At 35.9% G+C, this 26,713-nt stretch overlaps 1 protein-coding gene across 3 annotated transcripts in view; it reads left to right on the forward strand.

Annotated features, from left to right (window-relative positions):
- Positions 1-22,568, forward strand: part of ryk (receptor like tyrosine kinase) — a 150,848-nt gene extending 128,280 nt beyond the window's left edge. For all 3 annotated transcript variants that reach the window (XM_061978378.2, XM_061978381.2, XM_061978379.2), the window contains 2 exons: positions 15,346-15,482; positions 22,147-22,568. In XM_061978378.2, the coding sequence (XP_061834362.2) occupies positions 15,346-15,482; positions 22,147-22,258 (249 nt within the window). In that variant the 3' untranslated portion in view covers positions 22,259-22,568. The remainder of the gene's footprint in view (positions 1-15,345; positions 15,483-22,146) is intronic.
- Positions 22,569-26,713: the final 4,145 nt, after the last annotated feature.

A 26,713-nucleotide genomic window follows, 5' to 3' on the forward strand; every position in this document is an offset into this window, starting at 1 on the left:
ACCCTTCTGAGATTGTGATAATGTTCCCCTTTAAGAACTGCCTTTAGCATCCTCTACAACCTGTCGTTACGCCCAATCACATAATATATGCGGCTTTTACACACACATAAGTGAATGCAAAGCATACTTGAACAGCAGCCATACAGGTCACACTGAGGGTGGCCGTATAAACAACTTTAACACTGTTACAAATATGCACCACACTGTGAACCCACACCAAACAAGAATGACAAACACATTTCGGGAGAACATCCGCACCGTAACACAACAGAACAAATACCCAGAATCCCTTGCAGCACTAACTCTTGCGGGACGCTACAATATGCACCCTCCATACTCTGGACTGAAGCTGTGTGCCTTCATTGTTTTTGTAGCTGTTTTAAGGCATGTTAAAAAAAAATAATGCACTTTGTGACTTCAATAATAAATATGGCAGTGCCATGTTGGCACTTTTTTCCATAACTGGAGTTGAAGTTGTTGGAAAACCTTGTTTTTGATTGATTGATTGAAACTTGTATTAGTAGATTGCACAGTACAGTACATATTCCGTACAATTAAAATGGTAACACCCCAATAAGTCTTTCAGCTTGTTTACTTGTTACCACCTTAATCAATTCATGGTAAAGTTACATTGTTTAATGCAGGGGTGCTCACACTTTTTCTGCAGGCGAGCTACTTTTCAATTGATCAAGTCGTGGGGATCTACCTCATTCATATATATCATTTATATTTACTTATTTATGAAATATATGTTTTTGTTAACAAGTTAAAGGTGTTTAATGATAATGCAAGCATGTTTAACACATATAGTTAATATTGTTAAAAATTAAAGGTGTTTAATGATACTACAAGAATGTTTAATACATATAGTTAATGTTGTTAACAACTTAAAGGTGTTTAAAGATAATACAAGCATGTTTAACACATATAGTTAATATTGTTAACAAGTTAAAGATGTTTAGTGATAATGCAAGCATGTTTAACACATATAGTTAATATTGTTAATAAATTAAAGGTGTTTAATGATAATACAAGAATGTTTAACACAGTTAATATTGTTAACAAGTTAAAGGTGTTTAAAGATAATACAAGCATGTTTAACACATATAGTTAATATTGTTAACAAGTTAAAGGTGTTTAAAGATAATACAAGCATGTTTAACACATATAGTTAATATTGTTAACAAGTTAAGGTGTTTAAAGATAATACAAGCATGTTTAACACATATAGATTCCTTTCTTTCATGAAGACAAGAATATAAGTTGGTGTATTACCTGATTCTGATGACTTGCATTGATAGGAATCAGACAGTGGTGATGATAATGTCCGCATTTTCGAATGGAGGAGAAAAAAAGTCCTCCTTTCTGTCCAATACCACATGAAAGTGGTTGGTTTTTGGCATCTTATTTGTCCAGCTTCCGTACTCCTTTGTATACACTTTACAAGAAATACATTGTCGGCAAACTCCGTAGCTTGCTAGCTTGTGCACGCCAGCTTTCTGAGACTCTTATTTTGGTTGTGCAACTGTGCAGTCGGTCTTTGGAGTTTTGACGACAGGTACGGCCGTGAGTCTGTTGAAATAAAGTGTTTCTCGCCTTCCAGTCGGTAATTTTAATGAGCTGGCAGCAGCCAGCGTCACTCTCAGAAGACCCTCGGGTGCCGTGAATGTCAATCAAGTGACGAAAGTGACGATTTATGATCGCTCATTTTTAGGATTATTTTTTTTAATGCCTGGCTGGTGATCGACTGACACACCCTCCGAGATCGACCGGTAGCTCGCGATCGACGTAATGAGCACCCCTGGTTTAATGCATCCAGTGGGGCATCACAACAAAATTAGGCATAATAATGTGTTCATTCCACCACTGTATATATCGGTATCGCTTGATATCGGAATCGGTAATTAAGAGTTGGACAATATCGGCAAAAAAGCCTAGTTTTTTTGTTTTCAATTTACAGTAATTTGGTGTAAAAAAATAATAAAAAACACACCATAAAAGTGAAGGTAAAGGAGCGTGTTTGCTCAAAATGCAACAAAATGTTGTTCTTATCTGTACTGTAAAGTTGAAATGTGAATGACAGTAAAGGAAGTCTAAGTTTAATCTGTGTTTATAGATGTTTGTGATGAATTAATGTCTTAACTTAGACATCCCGAGTCTAAATCTGTACACGCTGGAAGTTGCCCGGCATCCCAGAAATAACTCGTTGACCTTTTTAGAGGTCCCGCCGTATTTGTGTCATTGTCAGAGTGGTGGTCAAGGTGCAGACGGGCAGACAACCCCTCCGCATTCCTCTTATGGTCACGACGCCTCGCGGGAAGCCAAGAACGGCAGCACCCGCCTCCGCCTCCGCTCCTGGCAGTCCACAGGGGCCCGCTATTAGCTAGCGGCTAAGCATGGCCTCGGCGTGACGCACACCGAATGTGACGCACTCCGGCGTGCCACAAACTCGTTAGTTTACGCTTTGCCGTGATTGTCGAGAAGATTGTCTTCGCCTCATTGAATGAACAAATGCTGTACAAGTGTAGTAAGATGAGTCACGTCTGCATGCCCTTACACGTCTTTGTTTCACAACCATCCCACGCTCGCTGTTTACAAACTCAACTAACAGGTGTTTGCGTCGTTTATGTAGTCCCGTGTTTCATTTCATTCATGTTTTTGGATAGATGTGTAAAGTGATTGCTTGTTTATCATCCCCAATGACGCCGCACTAGCTGCAGCCTGCATGTGTGGCATTTAAAGGGGAACTGCGCTTGTTTGGGAATATTTTCCATCATTCGCAATGCTCATGTTAGACAATAACACGTTTTAATGCATTCTAAATAGTAAACAAATGCGAGCAAAAGTCAGCTAAAAATCACTCAAAAAAAACATCAATGTGTATATACATAATGTAAGTAACTATGTAGTAGTAACAGGCACATTAATATAACGTGTAATATTTACGTATTTTTGTATGTATACATGTCATGTAGTAACATTAATAACGTGTAATATTTACGGATTTTTTTAATTATACAGTATATGTCATTTAGTAACAGGCACACTCATAGCGTGTAATATTTACATATTTTTGTAAGTATATATGTCATACAGTAACAGGCACATTCATAATAACGTGTAATATTTATGTATTTGTGTAAGTATATATGTTGTGTAATAACACGCACACTCATAACGTGTAATATTTACGTATTTTTGTAAGTATGTATGTCATACAGTAACAGGCACATTCATAATAACGTGTAATATTTACATATTTTTGTAAGTATATATGTTGTGTAGTAACAAGCACACTCATAACGTGTAATATTTTTACATTTTTTTGTAAGTATATATGTTGGGTAGTAACAGGCACACTCTTAGCGTGTAATATTTACGGATTTTTGTATGTATATATGTTGTGTAGTAACAGGCACACTCATAACGTGTAATATTTATGTATTTTTGTAAGTATGTATGTCATACAGTAACAGGCACATTCATAATAACATGTAATATTTACGTATTTGTGTAAGTATATATGTTGTGTAGTAACACGTACACTCATAACGTGTAATATTTACGTATTTTTGTAAGTATGTATGTCATACAGTAACAGGCACATTCATAATAACGTGTAATATTTACATATTTTTGTAAGTATATATGTTGTGTAGTAACAAGCACACTCATAACGTGTAATATTTTTACATTTTTTTGTAAGTATATATGTTGGGTAGTAACAGGCACACTCATAACGTGTAATATTTACGTATTTTTGTAAGTATATATGTTGTGTAGTAACAGGCACACTCATAACGTGTAATATTGACGTATTTTTGTAAGTATATATGTCATACAGTAACAGGCACATTCATAATAACGTGTAATATTTACGTATTTGTGTAAGTATATATGTTGTGTAGTAACAGGCACACTCATAACGTGTAATATTTATGTATTTTTGTAAGTATGTATGTCATACGGTAACAGGCACATTCAAAATAACGTGTAATATTTTTGTAAGTATATATGTTGTGTAGTAACAGGCACACTCATAACGTGTAATATTTACGTATTTTTGTAAGTATATATGGTGTGTAATAACAGGCACACTCATAACGTGTAATATTTACGTAATTTTGTAAGTATATATGTTGTGTAGTAAAAGGCACACTCATAATGTGTAATATTTACGTATTTTTGGAAGTATATATGTTGTTTAGTAACAGGCACACGCATAACGTGTTATATTTACGTATTTTTGTAAGTATATATGTCATGTAGTAAAAGGGACACTCATAATGTGTAATATTTACGTATTTGTTTAAGTATACAGTATGTCATGTAGTAACAGGCACACTCATAATGTGTAATTATGTATTTGTGTAAGTATGTATGTCATACAGTAACAGGCACATTCATAATAACGTGTAATATTTACGTATTTTTGTAATTATATATGTTGTGTAGTAACAGGCACACTCATAACGTGTAATATTTCCGTTTTTTTTGTAAGTATATATGATGGGTAGTAACAGGCACACTCATAACATGTAATAATTACATATTTTTGTACGTATATATGTCATGTAGTAACAGGTACACTCATAACGTGTAATATTTACGTATATATGTCATGTAGAAACAGGTACACTCAACGTGTAATATTTACGTATTTGTTTAAATATACAGTATATGTCATGTAGTAACAGACACACTCATAATGTGTAATATTTACGTATTTTTGTAAGTATATATGTCATACAGTAACAGGCACATTCATAATAACGTGTAATATTTACGTATTTTTGTAAGTATATATGTTGTGTAGTAACAGGCACACTCATAACGTGTAATTTACGTATTTTTTGAATATTTACGTATTTTTGTAAGTATATATGTCATACAGTAACAGGCACACTCATAATGTGTAATTATGTATTTGTGTAAGTATGTATGTCTTACAGTAACAGGCACATTCATAATAACGTGTAATATTTACGTATTTTTGTAATTCTATATGTTGTGTAGTAACAGGCACACTCATAATGTGTAATATTTCCGTTTTTTTTGTAAGTATATATGTTGGGTAGTAACAGGCACACTCATAACATGTAATAATTACATATTTTTGTACGTATTTATGTCATGTAGTAACAGGTACACTCATAACGTGTAATATTTACGGATTTTTGTATGTATACATGTCATGTAATAACATTCATAACGTGTAATATTTACGGATTTTTGTATGTATACATGTCATGTAATAACATTCATAACGTGTAATATTTACGGATTTTTGTATGTATACATGTCATGTAGTAACATTCATAACGTGTAATATTTACGGATTTTTTTAATTATACAGTATATGTCATGTAGTAACAGGCACACTCATAGCGTGTAATATTTACATATTTTTGTAAGTATATATGTCATACAGTAACAGGCACATTCATAATAACGTGTAATATTTACGTATTTGTGTAAGTATATATGTTGTGTAGTAACAGGCACACTCATAACGTGTAATATTTATGTATTTTTGTAAGTATGTATGTCATACGGTAACAGGCACATTCATAATAACGTGTAATATTTTTGTAAGTATATATGTTGTGTAGTAACAGGCACACTCATAACGTGTAATATTGACTTATTTTTGTAAGTATAAATGTCATGTAGTAACAGGCACACTCACACTAACGTGTTATATTTACGTATTTGTTTAAGTATACAGTATGTCATGTAGTAAAAGGCACACTCATAATGTGTAATATTTACGATTTTTTTGTAAGTATGTATGTCATACAGTAACAGGCACATTCATAATGTGTAATATTTACGTTTTTTTGTAAGTATATATGTTGTGTAGTAACAGGCACATTCATAACGTGCAATATTTACATATCTTTGTAAGTATTTATGTCATACAGTAACAGGCATATTTGTAATAACGTGTAATATTTACGTATTTTTGTAATTATATATGTTGTGTAGTAACAGGCACACTCATAACGTTTAATATTTATGTATTTGATTAAGTATAAAGTATATGTCATGTAGTAACAGGCACACTCATAACGTGTAATGTTTATGTATTTTTGTAAGTATATACGTCATACAGTAACAGGCACATTCATAATAACGTGTAATATTTACATATTTTTGTAAGTATATATGTTGTGTAGTAACAAGCACACTCATAACGTGTAATATTTTTACATTTTTTTGTAAGTATATATGTTCGGTAGTAACAGGCACACTCATAACGTGTAATAATTACGTATTTTTGTACGTATATATGTTGTGTAGTAACAGGCACACTCATAATGTGTAATTATGTATTTGTGTAAGTATGTATGTCATACAGTAACAGGCACATTCATAATGACATGTAATATTTACGTATTTGTGTAAGTATATATGTTGTGTAGTAACAGGCACACTCATAATGTGTAATTATGTATTTGTGTAAGTATGTACAGTATGTCATACAGTAACAGGCACATTCATAATAACGTGTAATATTTACGTATTTTTGTAATTATATATGTTGTGTAGTAACAGGCACACTCATAACGTGTAATATTTCCGTTTTTTTTGTAAGTATATATGATGGGTAGTAACAGGCACACTCTTAACATGTAATAATTACGCATTTTTGTACGTATATATGTCATGTAGTAACAGGCACACTCATAACGTATAATATTTATGTATTTTTGTAAGTATATATGGCATACAGTAACAGGCACATTCATAATAACGTAATATTTACGTATTTTTGTAAGTATGTATGTTGTGTAGTAACAGGCACACTCATAACATATAATAATTAAGTATTTTTGTACGTATATATGTAATGTAGAAACAGGTACACTCATGTGTAATATTTACGTATTTTTGTAAGTATATATGTTGTGTAGTAACAGGCACACTCATAGCATGTAATAATTAAGTATTTTTGTACGTATATATGTAATGCAGAAACAGGTACACTCATGTGTAATATTTATGTATTTGTTTAAGTATACAGTATATGTCATGTAGTAACAGGCACACTCATAACGTGTAATATTTACGTATTTTTGTAAGTATATATGTCATACAGTAACAGGCACATTCATAATAACGTGTAATATTTACGTATTTTTGTAAGTATATATGTCATACAGTAACAGGCACATTCATAATAACGTGTAATATTTACGTATTTTTGTAAGTATATATGTCATACAGTAACAGGCACATTCATAATAACGTGTAATATTTACGGATTTTTTAAAGTATATATGTTGTGTAGTAACAGGCACACTCATAACGTGTAATATTTTCGTATTTTTGTAATATCTACGTATTTTTGTAAGTGTATATGTCATACAGTAACAGGCACATTCAAAATAACGTGTAATATTTACGTATTTTTGTGTATATGTTGTGTAGTAACAAGCACACTCATAGCGTGTAATATTTACATAATTGTGGAAGTATATATGTCATGTAGTAACAGGCACATTCATAACGTGTAATATTTACGTATTTTGTAAGTATATATGTCATGTAGTAACAGGCACACTCATAATGTGTAATATTTACGTATTTTGTAAGTATATGTCATACAGTAACAGGCACATTCATAATAACATGTAATTAAGTATTTTTGTAAGTATATATGTCATGTAGTAACAGGCACACTCATAGCGTGTAATATTTACATATTTTTGTAAGTATATATGTCATACAGTAACAGGCACATTCATAATAACGTGTAATATTTACGTATTTGTGTAAGTATATATGTTGTGTAGTAACAGGCACACTCATAACGTGTAATATTTATGTATTTTTGTAAGTATGTATGTCATACGGTAACAGGCACATTCATAATAACGTGTAATATTTTTGTAAGTATATATGTTGTGTAGTAACAGGCACACTCATAACGTGTAATATTTACATATTTTTGTAAGTATATATGGTGTGTAATAACAGGCACACTCATAACGTGTAATATTTACGTATTTTTGTAAGTATATATGTTGTGTAGTAACAGGCACACTCATAACGTGTAATATTGACTTATTTTTGTAAGTATAAATGTCATGTAGTAACAGGCACACTCACACTAACGTGTTATATTTACGTATTTGTTTAAGTATACAGTATGTCATGTAGTAAAAGGCACACTCATAATGTGTAATATTTACGATTTTTTTGTAAGTATGTATGTCATACAGTAACAGGCACATTCATAATGTGTAATATTTACGTTTTTTTGTAAGTATATATGTTGTGTAGTAACAGGCACATTCATAACGTGCAATATTTACATATCTTTGTAAGTATTTATGTCATACAGTAACAGGCATATTTGTAATAACGTGTAATATTTACGTATTTTTGTAATTATATATGTTGTGTAGTAACAGGCACACTCATAACGTTTAATATTTATGTATTTGATTAAGTATAAAGTATATGTCATGTAGTAACAGGCACACTCATAACGTGTAATGTTTATGTATTTTTGTAAGTATATACGTCATACAGTAACAGGCACATTCATAATAACGTGTAATATTTACATATTTTTGTAAGTATATATGTTGTGTAGTAACAAGCACACTCATAACGTGTAATATTTTTACATTTTTTTGTAAGTATATATGTTCGGTAGTAACAGGCACACTCATAACGTGTAATAATTACGTATTTTTGTACGTATATATGTTGTGTAGTAACAGGCACACTCATAATGTGTAATTATGTATTTGTGTAAGTATGTATGTCATACAGTAACAGGCACATTCATAATGACATGTAATATTTACGTATTTGTGTAAGTATATATGTTGTGTAGTAACAGGCACACTCATAATGTGTAATTATGTATTTGTGTAAGTATGTACAGTATGTCATACAGTAACAGGCACATTCATAATAACGTGTAATATTTACGTATTTTTGTAATTATATATGTTGTGTAGTAACAGGCACACTCATAACGTGTAATATTTCCGTTTTTTTTGTAAGTATATATGATGGGTAGTAACAGGCACACTCTTAACATGTAATAATTACGCATTTTTGTACGTATATATGTCATGTAGTAACAGGCACACTCATAACGTATAATATTTATGTATTTTTGTAAGTATATATGGCATACAGTAACAGGCACATTCATAATAACGTAATATTTACGTATTTTTGTAAGTATGTATGTTGTGTAGTAACAGGCACACTCATAACATATAATAATTAAGTATTTTTGTACGTATATATGTAATGTAGAAACAGGTACACTCATGTGTAATATTTACGTATTTTTGTAAGTATATATGTTGTGTAGTAACAGGCACACTCATAGCATGTAATAATTAAGTATTTTTGTACGTATATATGTAATGCAGAAACAGGTACACTCATGTGTAATATTTATGTATTTGTTTAAGTATACAGTATATGTCATGTAGTAACAGGCACACTCATAACGTGTAATATTTACGTATTTTTGTAAGTATATATGTCATACAGTAACAGGCACATTCATAATAACGTGTAATATTTACGTATTTTTGTAAGTATATATGTCATACAGTAACAGGCACATTCATAATAACGTGTAATATTTACGTATTTTTGTAAGTATATATGTCATACAGTAACAGGCACATTCATAATAACGTGTAATATTTACGGATTTTTTAAAGTATATATGTTGTGTAGTAACAGGCACACTCATAACGTGTAATATTTTCGTATTTTTGTAATATCTACGTATTTTTGTAAGTGTATATGTCATACAGTAACAGGCACATTCAAAATAACGTGTAATATTTACGTATTTTTGTGTATATGTTGTGTAGTAACAAGCACACTCATAGCGTGTAATATTTACATAATTGTGGAAGTATATATGTCATGTAGTAACAGGCACATTCATAACGTGTAATATTTACGTATTTTGTAAGTATATATGTCATGTAGTAACAGGCACACTCATAATGTGTAATATTTACGTATTTTGTAAGTATATGTCATACAGTAACAGGCACATTCATAATAACATGTAATTAAGTATTTTTGTAAGTATATATGTCATGTAGTAACAGGCACACTCATAGCGTGTAATATTTACATATTTTTGTAAGTATATATGTCATACAGTAACAGGCACATTCATAATAACGTGTAATATTTACGTATTTGTGTAAGTATATATGTTGTGTAGTAACAGGCACACTCATAACGTGTAATATTTATGTATTTTTGTAAGTATGTATGTCATACGGTAACAGGCACATTCATAATAACGTGTAATATTTTTGTAAGTATATATGTTGTGTAGTAACAGGCACACTCATAACGTGTAATATTTACATATTTTTGTAAGTATATATGGTGTGTAATAACAGGCACACTCATAACGTGTAATATTTACGTATTTTTGTAAGTATATATGTTGTGTAGTAACAGGCACACTCATAACGTGTAATATTGACTTATTTTTGTAAGTATAAATGTCATGTAGTAACAGGCACACTCACACTAACGTGTTATATTTACGTATTTGTTTAAGTATACAGTATGTCATGTAGTAAAAGGCACACTCATAATGTGTAATATTTACGATTTTTTTGTAAGTATGTATGTCATACAGTAACAGGCACATTCATAATGTGTAATATTTACGTTTTTTTGTAAGTATATATGTTGTGTAGTAACAGGCACATTCATAACGTGCAATATTTACATATCTTTGTAAGTATTTATGTCATACAGTAACAGGCATATTTGTAATAACGTGTAATATTTACGTATTTTTGTAATTATATATGTTGTGTAGTAACAGGCACACTCATAACGTTTAATATTTATGTATTTGATTAAGTATAAAGTATATGTCATGTAGTAACAGGCACACTCATAACGTGTAATGTTTATGTATTTTTGTAAGTATATACGTCATACAGTAACAGGCACATTCATAATAACGTGTAATATTTACATATTTTTGTAAGTATATATGTTGTGTAGTAACAAGCACACTCATAACGTGTAATATTTTTACATTTTTTTGTAAGTATATATGTTCGGTAGTAACAGGCACACTCATAACGTGTAATAATTACGTATTTTTGTACGTATATATGTTGTGTAGTAACAGGCACACTCATAATGTGTAATTATGTATTTGTGTAAGTATGTATGTCATACAGTAACAGGCACATTCATAATGACATGTAATATTTACGTATTTGTGTAAGTATATATGTTGTGTAGTAACAGGCACACTCATAATGTGTAATTATGTATTTGTGTAAGTATGTACAGTATGTCATACAGTAACAGGCACATTCATAATAACGTGTAATATTTACGTATTTTTGTAATTATATATGTTGTGTAGTAACAGGCACACTCATAACGTGTAATATTTCCGTTTTTTTTGTAAGTATATATGATGGGTAGTAACAGGCACACTCTTAACATGTAATAATTACGCATTTTTGTACGTATATATGTCATGTAGTAACAGGCACACTCATAACGTATAATATTTATGTATTTTTGTAAGTATATATGGCATACAGTAACAGGCACATTCATAATAACGTAATATTTACGTATTTTTGTAAGTATGTATGTTGTGTAGTAACAGGCACACTCATAACATATAATAATTAAGTATTTTTGTACGTATATATGTAATGTAGAAACAGGTACACTCATGTGTAATATTTACGTATTTTTGTAAGTATATATGTTGTGTAGTAACAGGCACACTCATAGCATGTAATAATTAAGTATTTTTGTACGTATATATGTAATGCAGAAACAGGTACACTCATGTGTAATATTTATGTATTTGTTTAAGTATACAGTATATGTCATGTAGTAACAGGCACACTCATAACGTGTAATATTTACGTATTTTTGTAAGTATATATGTCATACAGTAACAGGCACATTCATAATAACGTGTAATATTTACGTATTTTTGTAAGTATATATGTCATACAGTAACAGGCACATTCATAATAACGTGTAATATTTACGTATTTTTGTAAGTATATATGTCATACAGTAACAGGCACATTCATAATAACGTGTAATATTTACGGATTTTTTAAAGTATATATGTTGTGTAGTAACAGGCACACTCATAACGTGTAATATTTTCGTATTTTTGTAATATCTACGTATTTTTGTAAGTGTATATGTCATACAGTAACAGGCACATTCAAAACAACGTGTAATATTTACGTATTTTTGTGTATATGTTGTGTAGTAACAAGCACACTCATAGCGTGTAATATTTACATAATTGTGGAAGTATATATGTCATGTAGAAACAGGCACATTCATAACGTGTAATATTTACGTATTTTGTAAGTATATATGTCATGTAGTAACAGGCACACTCATAATGTGTAATATTTACGTATTTTGTAAGTATATGTCATACAGTAACAGGCACATTCATAATAACATGTAATATTTAAGTATTTTTGTAAGTATATATGTCATGTAGTAACAGGCACACTCATAGCGTGTAATATTTACATATTTTTGTAAGTATATATGTCATACAGTAACAGGCACATTCATAATAAAGTGTAATATTTACGTATTTGTGTAAGTATATATGTTGTGTAGTAACAGGCACACATAACGTGTAATATTTTTGTAAGTATATGTCATACAGTAACAGGCACATTCATAATAACGTGTAATATTTACGGATTTTTTAAAGTATATATGTTGTGTAGTAACAGGCACACTCATAACGTGTAATATTTTCGTATTTTTGTAATATCTACGTATTTTTGTAAGTGTATATGTCATACAGTAACAGGCACATTCAAAATAACGTGTAATATTTACGTATTTTTGTGTATATGTTGTGTAGTAACAAGCACACTCATAGCGTGTAATATTTACATAATTGTGGAAGTATATATGTCATGTAGTAACAGGCACATTCATAACGTGTAATATTTACGTATTTTTGTAAGTATATATGTCATGTAGTAACAGGCACACTCATAATGTGTAATATTTACGTATTTTGTAAGTATATGTCATACAGTAACAGGCACATTCATAATAACATGTAATATTTAAGTATTTTTGTAAGTATATATGTCATGTGGTAACATGTACACTCATAGCGTGTAATATTTACATATTTTTGTAAGTATATATGTCATACAGTAACAGGCACATTCATAATAAAGTGTAATATTTACGTATTTGTGTAAGTATATATGTTGTGTAGTAACAGGCACACATAACGTGTAATATTTTTGTAAGTATATGTCATACAGTAACAGGCACATTCATAATAACGTGTAATATTTATGTATTTTTGTAAGTATATATGTTGTGTAGTAACAGGCACACTCATAACGTGTAATATTTACGTATTTTTGTAAGTATGTATGTCATACAGTAACAAGCCCATTCATAATAACGTGTAATATTTACGTATTTTTGTAAGTATACAGTATGTAATATAGTAACAGGCACATTCATAATAACGTGTAATATTTACGTATTTTTGTAAGTATATATGTCATGTAGTAACAGGCACATTCATAATAACGTGTAATATTTACGTATTTTTGTAAGTATATATGCCATTTAGTAACAGGCACATTCATAATAACGTGTAATATTTACGTATTTTTGTAAGTATATATGTTGTGTAGTAACAGGCACACTCATAACGTGTAATATTTACGTATTTTTGTAAGTATACAGTATGTAATATAGTAACAGGCACATTCATAATAACGTGTAATATTTACGTATTTTTGTAAGTATACAGTATGTAATATAGTAACAGGCACATTCATAATAACGTGTAATATTTACGTATTTTTGTAAGTATATATGTCATGTAGTAACAGGCACATTCATAATAACGTGTAATATTTACGTATTTTTGTAAGTATATATGCCATTTAGTAACAGGCACATTCATAATAACGTGTAATATTTACGTATTTTTGTAAGTATATATGTTGTGTAGTAACAGGCACACTCATAACGTGTACTATTTACGTATTTTTGTAAGTATACAGTATGTAATATAGTAACAGGCACATTCATAATAACGTGTAATATTTACGTATTTTTGTAAGTATATATGTCATGTAGTAACAGGCACATTCATAATAACATGTACTATTATGGTTATATATTATGAGTGGAGTGTGTGGATGGTAGTTAGGTTGTCCCAGGTGAGTGGAGTGTGTGGATGGTAGTTAGGTTGTCCCAGGTGAGTGGAGTGTGTGGATGGTAGTTTGGTTGTCCCAGGTGAGTGGAGTGTGTGGATGGTAGTTTGGTTGTCCCAGGTGAGTGGAGTGTGTGGATGGTAGTTTGGTTGTCCCAGGTGAGTGGAGTGTGTGGATGGTAGTTAGGTTGTCCAAGGTGAGTGGAGTGTGTGGATGGTAGTTTGGTTGTCCCAGGTGTGTGGATGGTAGTTTGGTTGTCCAAGGTGAGTGGAGTGTGTGGATGGTAGATTGGTTGTCCCAGGTGAGTGGAGTGTGTGTGGATGGTAGTTAGGTTGTCCAAGGTGAGTGGAGTGTGTGGATGGTAGTTTGGTTGTCCCAGGTGTGTGGATGGTAGTTTGGTTGTCCAAGGTGAGTGGAGTGTGTGGATGGTAGATTGGTTGTCCCAGGTGAGTGGAGTGTGTGTGGATGGTAGTTTGGTTGTCCAAGGTGAGTGGAGTGTGTGGATGGTAGTTTGGTTGTCCCAGGTGTGTGGATGGTAGTTTGGTTGTCCAAGGTGAGTGGAGTGTGTGGATGGTAGATTGGTTGTCCCAGGTGAGTGGAGTGTGTGTGGATGGTAGTTTGGTTGTCCAAGGTGAGTGGAGTGTGTGGATGGTAGTTTGGTTGTCCAAGGTGAATGGAGTGTGTGGATGGTAGTTTGGTTGTCCCAGGTGAGTGGAGTGTGTGGATGGTAGTTTGGTTGTCCAAGGTGAATGGAGTGTGTGGATGGTAGTTTGGTTGTCCCAGGTGAGTGGAGTGTGTGGGGGGGAGCTCACTATAAGCTTGGGCATTGACACATGGTATAATCATCATAGGTCACCTTCTTCAGTTGTTTGACTCAACAGCACCTCCGCTGGTTGCAGCCAGGTAGTGTCCTCCACTTGTTTGGAACATGCCTCCAAAAGATCGCACCCCTGTGCCATAAGCAGAACACTTACTGATTGCTTCAAGATGCAGTCAATCAACAGCTAATTACACACAACCACAACATTTAATGAAATATTCAAACAAGCAAAAGGTCTTTTTCTTTGTTTATTGTTTGTATTTCTTGACAAATGTTGTGTTTGTGCAGTGGGCTTTTGGCGTGACGCTGTGGGAGCTGATGACGCTGGGCCAGACGCCGTACGTGGACATCGACCCCTTTGAGATGTCCGCCTACCTGAAGGACGGCTACCGGATAGCACAGCCCATCAACTGTCCCGATGAACTGTAAGTCAGCAGCACTCCTGGCATTTAGAGGATCTTTGACCAGTCGTTTTACACTAGGTCCTTCAAAGAACTACAAACTCCTGTCATATAGAGGATCTTTGACGACTGTTTTTACAGTAGGTCCTTAAAAGAACTAGAAACTCCTGTCATATAGAGGATCTTTGTCGAGTGTTTTTACAGTAGGTACTTAAAAGAACTACAAACTCCTGTCATATAGAGGATCTTTGACAACTGTTTTTACAGTAGGTCCTTCAAAGAACTAGAAACTCCTGTCATATAGAGGATCTTTGTCGAGTGTTTTTACAGTAGGTCCTTAAAAGAACTAGAAACTCCTGTCATATAGGGGATCTTTGACGACTGTTTTTACAGTAGGTCCTTAAAAGAACTACAAACTCCTGTCATATAGGGGATCTTTGACGAGTGTTTTTACAGTACATTCTTAAAAGAAACTCCTGTTGTATAGAGGATCTTTGGTGAGTGTTTTTACAGAAGGTCCTTAAAAGAACTAGAAGCTCCTGTCATATAGAGGATCTTTGACGGGTGTTTTTACAGTAGGTCCTTAAAAGAACTAGAAACTCCTGTCCTATAGGGGATCACTATGTAAAGCGCTTTGAGTCACTTGAGAAAAGCGCTATATAAATGTAATTCACTTCACTTCACTTCACATCTTTGACGAGTGTCTTTACAGTAGGTCCTTAAAAGAACTACAAACTCCTGTCATATAGGGGATCTTTAACGAGTTTTTTACAGTAGATCCTTAAAAGAACTACAAACTCCTGTCATTTAGAGGATCTTTGTCGAGTGTTTTTACAGTAGGTCCTTAAAAGAACTACAAACTCCTGTCATATAGAGGATCTTTGACGAGTGTTTTACAGTAGGTCCTTAAAAGAACTAGAAACTCCTGTCATATAGGTGATCTTTGTCGAGTGTTTTTACAGTAGGTACTTAAAAGAACTACAAACTCCTGTCATATAGAGGATCTTTGACAACTGTTTTTACAGTAGGTCCTTCAAAGAACTAGAAACTCCTGTCATATAGAGGATCTTTGTCGAGTGTTTTTACAGTAGGTCCTTAAAAGAACTAGAAACTCCTGTCATATAGGGGATCTTTGACGACTGTTTTTACAGTAGGTCCTTAAAAGAACTACAAACTCCTGTCATATAGGGGATCTTTGACGAGTGTTTTTACAGTACATTCTTAAAAGAAACTCCTGTTGTATAGAGGATCTTTGGTGAGTGTTTTTACAGAAGGTCCTTAAAAGAACTAGAAGCTCCTGTCATATAGAGGATCTTTGACGGGTGTTTTTACAGTAGGTCCTTAAAAGAACTAGAAACTCCTGTCCTATAGGGGATCACTATGTAAAGCGCTTTGAGTCACTTGAGAAAAGCGCTATATAAATGTAATTCACTTCACTTCACTTCACATCTTTGACGAGTGTCTTTACAGTAGGTCCTTAAAAGAACTACAAACTCCTGTCATATAGGGGATCTTTAACGAGTTTTTTACAGTAGATCCTTAAAAGAACTACAAACTCCTGTCATTTAGAGGATCTTTGTCGAGTGTTTTTACAGTAGGTCCTTAAAAGAACTACAAACTCCTGTCATATAGAGGATCTTTGACGAGTGTTTTACAGTAGGTCCTTAAAAGAACTAGAAACTCCTGTCATATAGGAGATCTTTGACGAGTGTTTTTACAGTAGGTCCTTCAAAGAACTAGAAACTCCTGTCATATAGAGGATCTTTGTCGAGTGTTTTTACAGTAGGTCCTTAAAAGAACTACAAACTCCTGTCATATAGAGGAACCTTTTTTTTTTATTTTTTTTTTTTTTATAAATGTGTTTTGTCCAGTCCACATTCTCATTTAGAGGATCTTTGACAATAGTTTTACAGTAGGTCCTTAAATGGAACTACAAACTCCTGTCATATAGAGGATATTTGACTAGTGTTTTGCAGTAGGTCCTTAAATAGAACTACAAACTCCTGTCATATAGGGGATCTTTGACGAGTGTTTTTACAGTAGGTCCTTAAAAGAACTAGAAGCTCCTGTCATATAGAGGATCTTTGTCGAGTGTTTTTACAGTAGGTCCTTAAAGAACTAGAAATTCCTGTCATATAGAGGATCTTTGTCGAGTGTTTTTACAGTAGGTCCTTAAAAGAACTAGAAACTCCTGTCATATAGAGGATCTTTGACGAGTATTTTACAGTAGGTCCTTAAAAGAACTACAAACTCCTGTCATATAGAGGATCTTTGACGAGTATTTTACAGTAGGTCCTTAAAAGAACTACAAACTCCTGTCATATAGAGGATCTTTGTCGAGTGTTTTTACAGTAGGTCCTTAAATAGAACTACAAACTCCTGTCATATAGAGGATCTTTGACGAGTATTTTACAGTAGGTCCTTAAAAGAACTACAAACTCCTGTCATATAGGGGATCTATTTTTTCTTTTTTTTATAAATGTTTTTTGTCCTGTCCAGCTTTTCGTATAGAGGATCTTTTTTTTTATTTAAAAAAAAAAAAAAAAAAAAAAAAAAATTTTTAAATAATGTTTTTTGTCCTGTCCAGCTTCTCATATAGAGGATCTTTGACAAGAGTTTTACAGTAGGTCCTGAAATGGAACTACAAACTCCTGTCATATATAGGATCTTTGACTAGTGTTTCACAGTAGGCCCTTAAATAGAACTACAAACTCCTGTCGTATAGGGGATCTTTGATGAGTGTTTTTACAGTAGAAACTCCTGTCATATAGAGGATCTTTGTCGAGTGTTTTTACAGTAGGTCCTTAAAAGAACTACAAACTCCTGTCATATAGAGGATCTATTTTTTCTTTTTTTTATAAATGTTTTTTGTCCTGTCCAGCTTTTCGTATAGAGGATCTTTTTTTTAATTAAAAAAAAAAATAAAAAATTGTTTTTAAATAATGTTTTTTGTCCTGTCCAGCTTCTCATATAGAGGATCTTTGACAAGAGTTTTACAGTAGGTCCTTAAATGGAACTACAAACTCCTGTCATATATAGGATCTTTGACTAGTGTTTTACAGTAGGCCCTTAAATAGAACTACAAACTCCTGTCATATAGGGGATCTTTGATGAGTGTTTTTACAGTAGAAACTCCTGTCATAGAGGATCTTTGTCGAGTGTTTTTACAGTAGGTCCTTAAAAGAACTACAAACTCCTGTCATATAGGGGATCTTTGACAAGTGTTTTTACAGTAGGTCCTTAAAAGAACTACAAACTCCTGTCATATAGAGGATCTTTGACGAGTGTTTTTACAGTAGGTCCTTAAAAGAACTACAAACTCCTGTCATATAGAGGATCTTTGACGAGTGTTTTTACAGTAGGTCCTTAAAAGAACTACAAACTCCTGTCAGTGTTATGAAGAGTGTTTTTTCACAGGATCTTTGGCGGGACATTTAGCAGTAATTCCTGAAAAACAGCACAGCACTCCTGTCATATTAAGGATCTTTGATGATCATTTTTGCAGTAGGTTTTTTTCAACAGCAGAGCGTTCTTTTAAAATATAGGATCTTTGAGTAGTGTTTTTGCAGTAGGTTCTTAAAAACAGCCGAGCGTTCTTTTCAAATATAGGATCTTTGGCTAGTGTTTTTGCAGTTGGTTCTTAAAAACAAAATACCATTCTTTTAAAAATATAGGATCTTTGACTCGTGTTTTTCCAGTAGGTCCTTGAAAACAGCAGAACAGTCCTGTCATATCGGGGATCTTTGACTGTTTTTACAGTAGGTCCTTGAAAAGAGCAGAACGATCCTGTCATATTGAAGATCTTTGACTAGTGTTTTCACTGTAGGTTCTTAAAAACGACAGAACGTTATTTTAAAATATAGGATCTTTGTGTGTTTACAGTACGTTCTTAAAAACAGCACAACAATCCTGTCTTATAGAGGATCTTTTTACTACTATTTTTGCAGTAGATACCTAAAAAGAGCAGAACACTCCTGTCATATAAAGGATCTTTAACCAGCGTTTTTGCAGTTAGTCCTTAAAAAGGGAAGAACAATCACGTCATATAGAGGATCTTTGACTAGTGTTTTTGCAGTTAGTCCTTAAAAAGGGAACAATCACGTCATATAGAGGATCTTTGACTAGTGTTTTTGCAGTTAGTCCTTAAAAAGGGCACAATCACGTCATATAGAGGATCTTTGACTAGTGTTTTTGCAGTTAGTCCTTAAAAAGGGAAGAACAATCACGTCATATAGAGGATCTTTGACTAGTGTTTTTGCAGTTAGTCCTTAAAAAGGGAACAATCATGTCATATAGAGGATCTTTGACTAGTGTTTTTGCAGTTAGTCCTTAAAAAGGGCACAATCATGTTATATAGAGGATCTTTGACTAGTGTTTTTGCAGTTAGTCCTTAAAAAGGGAACAATCACGTCATATAGAGGATCTTTGACTAGTGTTTTTGCAGTTAGTCCTTAAAAAGGGAAGAACAATCACGTCATATAGAGGATCTTTGACTAGTGTTTTTGCAGTTAGTCCTTAAAAAGGGAACAATCATGTCATATAGAGGATCTTTGACTAGTGTTTTTGCAGTTAGTCCTTAAAAAGGGCACAATCACGTCATATAGAGGATCTTTGACTAGTGTTTTTGCAGTTAGTCCTTAAAGGGAACAATCACATCATATAGAGGATCTTTGACTAGTGTTTTTGCAGTTAGTCTTTAAAAAGGGAACAATCACGTTATATAGAGGATCTTTGACTAGTGTTTTTGCAGTTAGTCCTTAAAAAGGGAAGAACAATCACGTCATATACAGGTAAAAGCCAGTAAATTAGAATATTTTGAAAAACTTGATTTATTTCAGTAATTGCATTCAAAAGGTGTAACTTGTACATTATATTTATTCATTGCACACAGACTGATGCATTCAAATGTTTATTTCATTTAATTTTGATGATTTGAAGTGGCAACAAATGAAAATCCAAAATTCCGTGTGTCACAAAATTAGAATATTACTTAAGGCTAATACAAAAAAGGGATTTTTAGAAATGTTGGCCAACTGAAAAGTATGAAAATGAAAAATATGAGCATGTACAATACTCAATACTTGGTTGGAGCTCCTTTTGCCTCAATTACTGCGTTAATGCGGCGTGGCATGGAGTCGAAGAGTTTCTGGCACTGCTCAGGTGTTATGAGAGCCCAGGTTGCTCTGATAGTGGCCTTCAACTCTTCTGCGTTTTTGGGTCTGGCATTCTGCATCTTCCTTTTCACAATACCCCACAGATTTTCTATGGGGCTAAGGTCAGGGGAGTTGGCGGGCCAATTTAGAACAGAAATACCATGGTCCATAAACCAGGCACGGGTAGATTTTGCGCTGTGTGCAGGCGCCAAGTCCTGTTGGAACTTGAAATCTCCATCTCCATAGAGCAGGTCAGCAGCAGGAAGCATGAAGTGCTCTAAAACTTGCTGGTAGACGGCTGCGTTGACCCTGGATCTCAGGAAACAGAGTGGACCGACACCAGCAGATGACATGGCACCCCAAACCATCACTGATGGTGGAAACTTTACACTAGACTTCAGGCAACGTGGATCCTGTGCCTCTCCTGTCTTCCTCCAGACTCTGGGACCTCGATTTCCAAAGGAAATGCAAAATTTGCATGGTTGGGTGATGGTTTGGGGTGCCATGTCATTTGCTGGTGTCGGTCCACTCTGTTTCCTGAGATCCAGGGTCAACGCAGCCGTCTACCAGCAAGTTTTAGAGCACTTCATGCTTCCTGCTGCTGACCTGCTCTATGGAGATGGAGATTTCAAGTTCCAACAGGACTTGGCGCCTGCACACAGCGCAAAATCTACCCGTGCCTGGTTTACGGACCATGGTATTTCTGTTCTAAATTGGCCCGCCAACTCCCCTGACCTTAGCCCCATAGAAAATCTGTGGGGTATTGTGAAAAGGAAGATGCAGAATGCCAGACCCAAAAACGCAGAAGAGTTGAAGGCCACTATCAGAGCAACCTGGGCTCTCATAACACCTGAGCAGTGCCAGAAACTCATCGACTCCATGCCACGCCGCATTAACGCAGTAATTGAGGCAAAAGGAGCTCCAACCAAGTATTGAGTATTGTACATGCTCATATTTTTCATTTTCATACTTTTCAGTTGGCCAACATTTCTAAAAATCCCTTTTTTGTATTAGCCTTAAGTAATATTCTAATTTTGTGACACACGGAATTTTGGATTTTCATTTGTTGCCACTTCAAATCATCAAAATTAAATGAAATAAACATTTGAATGCATCAGTCTGTGTGCAATGAATAAATATAATGTACAAGTTACACCTTTTGAATGCAATTACTGAAATAAATCAAGTTTTTCAAAATATTCTAATTTACTGGCTTTTACCTGTAGAGGATCTTTGACTAGTGTTTTTGCAGTTAGTCCTTAAAAAGGGCACAATCACGTCATATAGAGGATCTTTGACTAGTGTTTGTGCAGTAGGTCCTACAGAGGAATGTGTTTGTGATGTGTTGAGTTGCATGACAAAAGTGTTTTGATGAAGTCAGCGAGGTGTAAAGATCAATCATCTCTTCCTTCAATCAAAGATTTCCTGCAACACACAAAAGGCGATGAGTTGACGTTTCCAAAATAAAAGCGGACACTTCCTCCTGATGTCCCGCCGCGCCTGACTTCAAACCCCCCCCCCACTTTGTGTTCCAGGTTTGCGGTCATGGCGTGCTGCTGGGCTCTGGACCCCGAGGAAAGACCCAAGTTCCAGCAGCTGGTGCAGTGTCTCACAGAGTTTCACGCGGCGTTGGGGGCTTACGTGTAACAGCCCCGCCCCCTTTTTGACGAACAGCAGCACTAGAAGCTTCTAGTGGACTCAGTGTGCCTTTGTTCTACCGTCATGTTCTATAGGAGGAAGTCCCAGGACTCACCACATGGAATATTCCCTGTCGGGTGTGGCTGACATCACCACACTTTTCTCAGCTCTCTGAAGAAAACTCACACAGCTTCTCTTTTTGCCGGATAATTCCACGCAATGTCGCACACCTCAGGTCAGTGCGGGACAGGAAGTACTGCTCATACACAAGGTCAACATCTGCTTGATTTTCACAATAAAACACTGCTTTGTATTAAGACTCCTGCGTATATCACCCTTTTGTGTGTACGGTATGTCACCCTTTGGTGTGTATGTCACTCTTTTCGTGTGTATGTCACCCTTTGGTGTGTACAGTATGTCACCCTTTGGTGTATGTCACCCTTTGGGGTGTACGTCACCCTTTAGTTTCTACAGTACGTCACCCTTTGGAGTGAGTGTCACCCTTTTGTGCGTACAGTATGTCACCCCTTTTGTGTCTACAGTATGTCACCCTTTGGTGTGTACGTCACGCTTTAGTTTTTACAGTACATCACCCTTTGGTGCGTACGTCACCCTTTGGTGTGGTCGTCACCCTTTAGTTTCTACAGTACGTCACCCTTTTGCGTGTACATCACCCTTTGGTGTGTACTTAAGTTTCTACAGTACGTCACCCTTTGGTGTGAGTGTCACCCTTTTGGGCGTACAGTATGTCACCCCTTTTGTGTCTACAGTATGCCACCCTTTGGTGTGTACGTCACGCTTTAGTTTTTACAGTACATCACCCTTTGGTGCGTACGTCACCCTTTGGTGTGGTCGTCACCCTTTAGTTTCTACAGTACGTCACCCTTTTGCGTGTACATCACCCTTTGGTGTGTACTTAAGTTTCTACAGTACGTCACCCTTTGGTGTGAGTGTCACCCTTTTGGGCGTACAGTATGTCACCCCTTTTGTGTCTACAGTATGCCACCCTTTGGTGTGTACGTCACGCTTTAGTTTTTACAGTACATCACCCTTTGGTGCGTACGTCACCCTTTGGTGTGGTCGTCACCCTTTAGTTTCTACAGTACGTCACCCTTTTGCGTGTACATCACCCTTTGGTGTGTACTTAAGTTTCTACAGTACGTCACCCTTTGGTGTGAGTGTCACCCTTTTGGGCGTACATTATGTCACCCCTTTTGTGTCTACAGTATGCCACCCTTTGGTGTGTACGTCACCCTTTGGTGTGTACGTCACCCTTTAGTTTCTACAGTACGTCACCCTTTGTTGTGTATGTCACCCTTTGGTGTGGGCGTCACCCTTGAGTTTCTACAGTACATCACCCTTTTGCGTGTACGTCACCCTTTGGTGTTTATGTCACCCTTTGGTGTGGTCGTAACCCTTTAGTTTCTACAGGACGCCTTTTGCGTGTACGTCACCCTTTGGTGTGTAAGTCACCCTTTGGTGGGTAAGTCAACCTTTGGTGTGTAAGTCACTCTTTGGTGTGTACAGTATGTCACCTTTTTGTGTTAGTGTCACCCCTTTTGTGCGTACAGTATGTCACCCCTTTTGTGTCTACAGTATGTCACCCTTTGGTGCGTAAGTCACCCTTTGGTGTGTACGTCACCCTTTAGTTTTTACAGTACGTCACCCTTTAGTGCGTACGTCACCCTTTGGTGTGGTCGCGACACTTTAGTTTCTACAGTACGTCACCCTTTTGCGTGTAGGTCACCCTTTGGTGTTTATGTCACCCTTTGGTGTGGTCGTCACCCTTTAGTTTCTACAGGACGCCTTTTGCGTGTACGTTACCCTTTGGTTTCTACAGTACGTCACCCTTTGGTGTGTAAGTCAACCTTTGGTGTGTAAGTCACTCTTTGGTGTGTACAGTATGTCACCTTTTGGTGTGAGTGTCACCCCTTTTGTGCGTACAGTATGTCACCCCTTTTGTGTCTACAGTATGTCACCCTTTGGTGCGTAAGTCACCCTTTGGTGTGTACGTCACGCTTTAGTTTCTACAGTACATCACCCTTTGGTGTGTATGTCACCCTTTGGTGTGGTCCTCACCCTTGAGTTTCTACAGTATGTCACCCTTTTGCGTGTACGTCACCCTTTGGTGTTTATGTCACCCTTTGGTGATTAAATCGCCCTTTGGTGTGGTCGTCACCCTTTAGTTTCTACAGTACGTCACCCTTTGGTGCGTACATCACCCTTTGGTGTGTATGTCACCCTTTGGTGTGTATATCACCCTTTGGTGTGTACGTCACCCTTTAGTTTCTACAGTACATCACCCTTTGGTGCGTACGTCACCCTTTGGTGTGGTTGCGACACTTTAGTTTCTACAGTATGTCACCCTTTTGCGTGTACGTCACCCTTTGGTGTTTATGTCACCCTTTGGTGTGGTCGTCACCCTTTAGTTTCTACAGGATGCCTTTTGCGTGTACGTCACCCTTTAGTTTCTACAGTACGTCACCCTTTGGTGTGTAAGTCAACCTTTGGTGTGTAAGGTCACTCTTTGGTGTGAGTGTCACTCCTTTTGTGCGTACAGTATGTCACCCCTTTTGTGTCTACAGTATGTCACCCTTTGGTGCGTAAGTCACCCTTTGGTGTGTACGTCACCCTTTAGTTTCTACAGTACGTCACCCTTTAGTTTTTACAGTACGTCACCCTTTGGTGCGTACGTCACCCTTTGGTGCGTACGTCACCCTTTGGTGTGGTCGTCACCCTTTAGTTTCTACAATACGTTACCCTTTTCCGTGTACGTCACCCTTTGGTGTTTATGTCACCCTTTGGTGTGTACGTCACCCTTTTGTGTGTACGGTATGTCACACTTTGGTGCGTAAGTCACCCTTTGGTGTGTACGTCACCCTTTAGTTTCTACAGTACGTCACCCTTTGGTGTGTATGTCACCCTTTGGTGTGGTCCTCACCCTTGAGTTTCTACAGTATGTCACCCTTTGGTGCGTACGTCACCCTTTGGTGTGGTCGTCACCCTTTAGTTTCTACAGTACGTCACCCTTTGGTGCGTACATCACCCTTTGGTGTGTACGTCACCCTTTAGTTTTTTCAGTACGTCACCCTTTGGTGCGTACGTCACCCTTTGGTGTGGTCGTCACCCTTTAGTTTCTACAATACGTTACCCTTTTGCGTGTACGTCACCCTTTGGTGTTTATGTCATCCTTTGGTGAATAAATCACCCTTTGGTGTGGTCGTCACCCTTTAGTTTCTACAGTACGTCACCCTTTGGTGCGTACATCACCCTTTGGTGTGTGTATATCACCCTTTTGTGTGTACGTCACCCTTTAGTTTTTACAGTACATCACCCTTTGGTGTTTATGTCACCCTTTGGTGAATAAATCACCCTTTGGTGTGGTCGTCACCCTTTAGTTTCTACAGTACGTCACCCTTTGGTGCGTACATCACCCTTTGGTGTGTACGTCACCCTTTAGTTTTTACAGTACGTCACCCTTTGGTGTGGTCGTCACCCTTTAGTTTCTACAATACGTTACCCTTTTCCGTGTACGTCACCCTTTGGTGTTTATGTCACCCTTTGGTGTGTACGTCACCCTTTTGTGTCTACAGTATGTCACACTTTGGTGCGTAAGTCACCCTTTGGTGTGTACGTCACCCTTTTAGTTTCTACTGTACGTCACCCTTTGGTGTGTATGTCACCCTTTGGTGTGGTCCTCACCCTTGAGTTTCTACAGTATGTCACCCTTTGGTGCGTACGTCACCCTTTGGTGTGGTCGTCACCCTTTAGTTTCTACAGTACGTCACCCTTTGGTGCGTACATCACCCTTTGGTGTGTACGTCACCCTTTAGTTTTTTCAGTACGTCACCCTTTGGTGCGTACGTCACCCTTTGGTGTGGTCGTCACCCTTTAGTTTCTACAATACGTTACCCTTTTGCGTGTACGTCACCCTTTGGTGTTTATGTCATCCTTTGGTGAATAAATCACCCTTTGGTGTGGTCGTCACCCTTTAGTTTCTACAGTACGTCACCCTTTGGTGCGTACATCACCCTTTGGTGTGTATGTCACCCTTTGGTGTGTATATCACCCTTTTGTGTGTACGTCACACTTTAGTTTCCACAGTATGTCACCCTTTTGTGTGTACGTCACCGTTTAGTTTCTACAGCATGTCACTCTTTGGTGCGTACGTCACCCTTTGGTGTGTACGTCACCCTTTAGTTTCTACAGTATGTTACGGTTTTGCATTCCCACAATCCTGGGCTTGTCCCGCAGTAGAAGCCCAGCCCGTGTCACATGTCAGGTGTTTTTCAGGGTCACTCGAAGCGCCGCGTTGACCAATAAAGGTCAGTTCTTGGACGTGTCCTGTCTTACCAAAACCAACCTCCAATCAGGCTTTATAATATCTTGTCCCTTGACTCCCAACAGTTGTTTTTACTGCAGGAGTCTTTCTTATTGTTTTGGTCTCAGCCTTGACTCAGCGTC

Source organism: Nerophis lumbriciformis, linkage group LG18 (assembly GCF_033978685.3).
Source record: "Nerophis lumbriciformis linkage group LG18, RoL_Nlum_v2.1, whole genome shotgun sequence".
In the NCBI taxonomy this organism is placed as follows: domain Eukaryota; kingdom Metazoa; phylum Chordata; class Actinopteri; order Syngnathiformes; family Syngnathidae; genus Nerophis; species Nerophis lumbriciformis.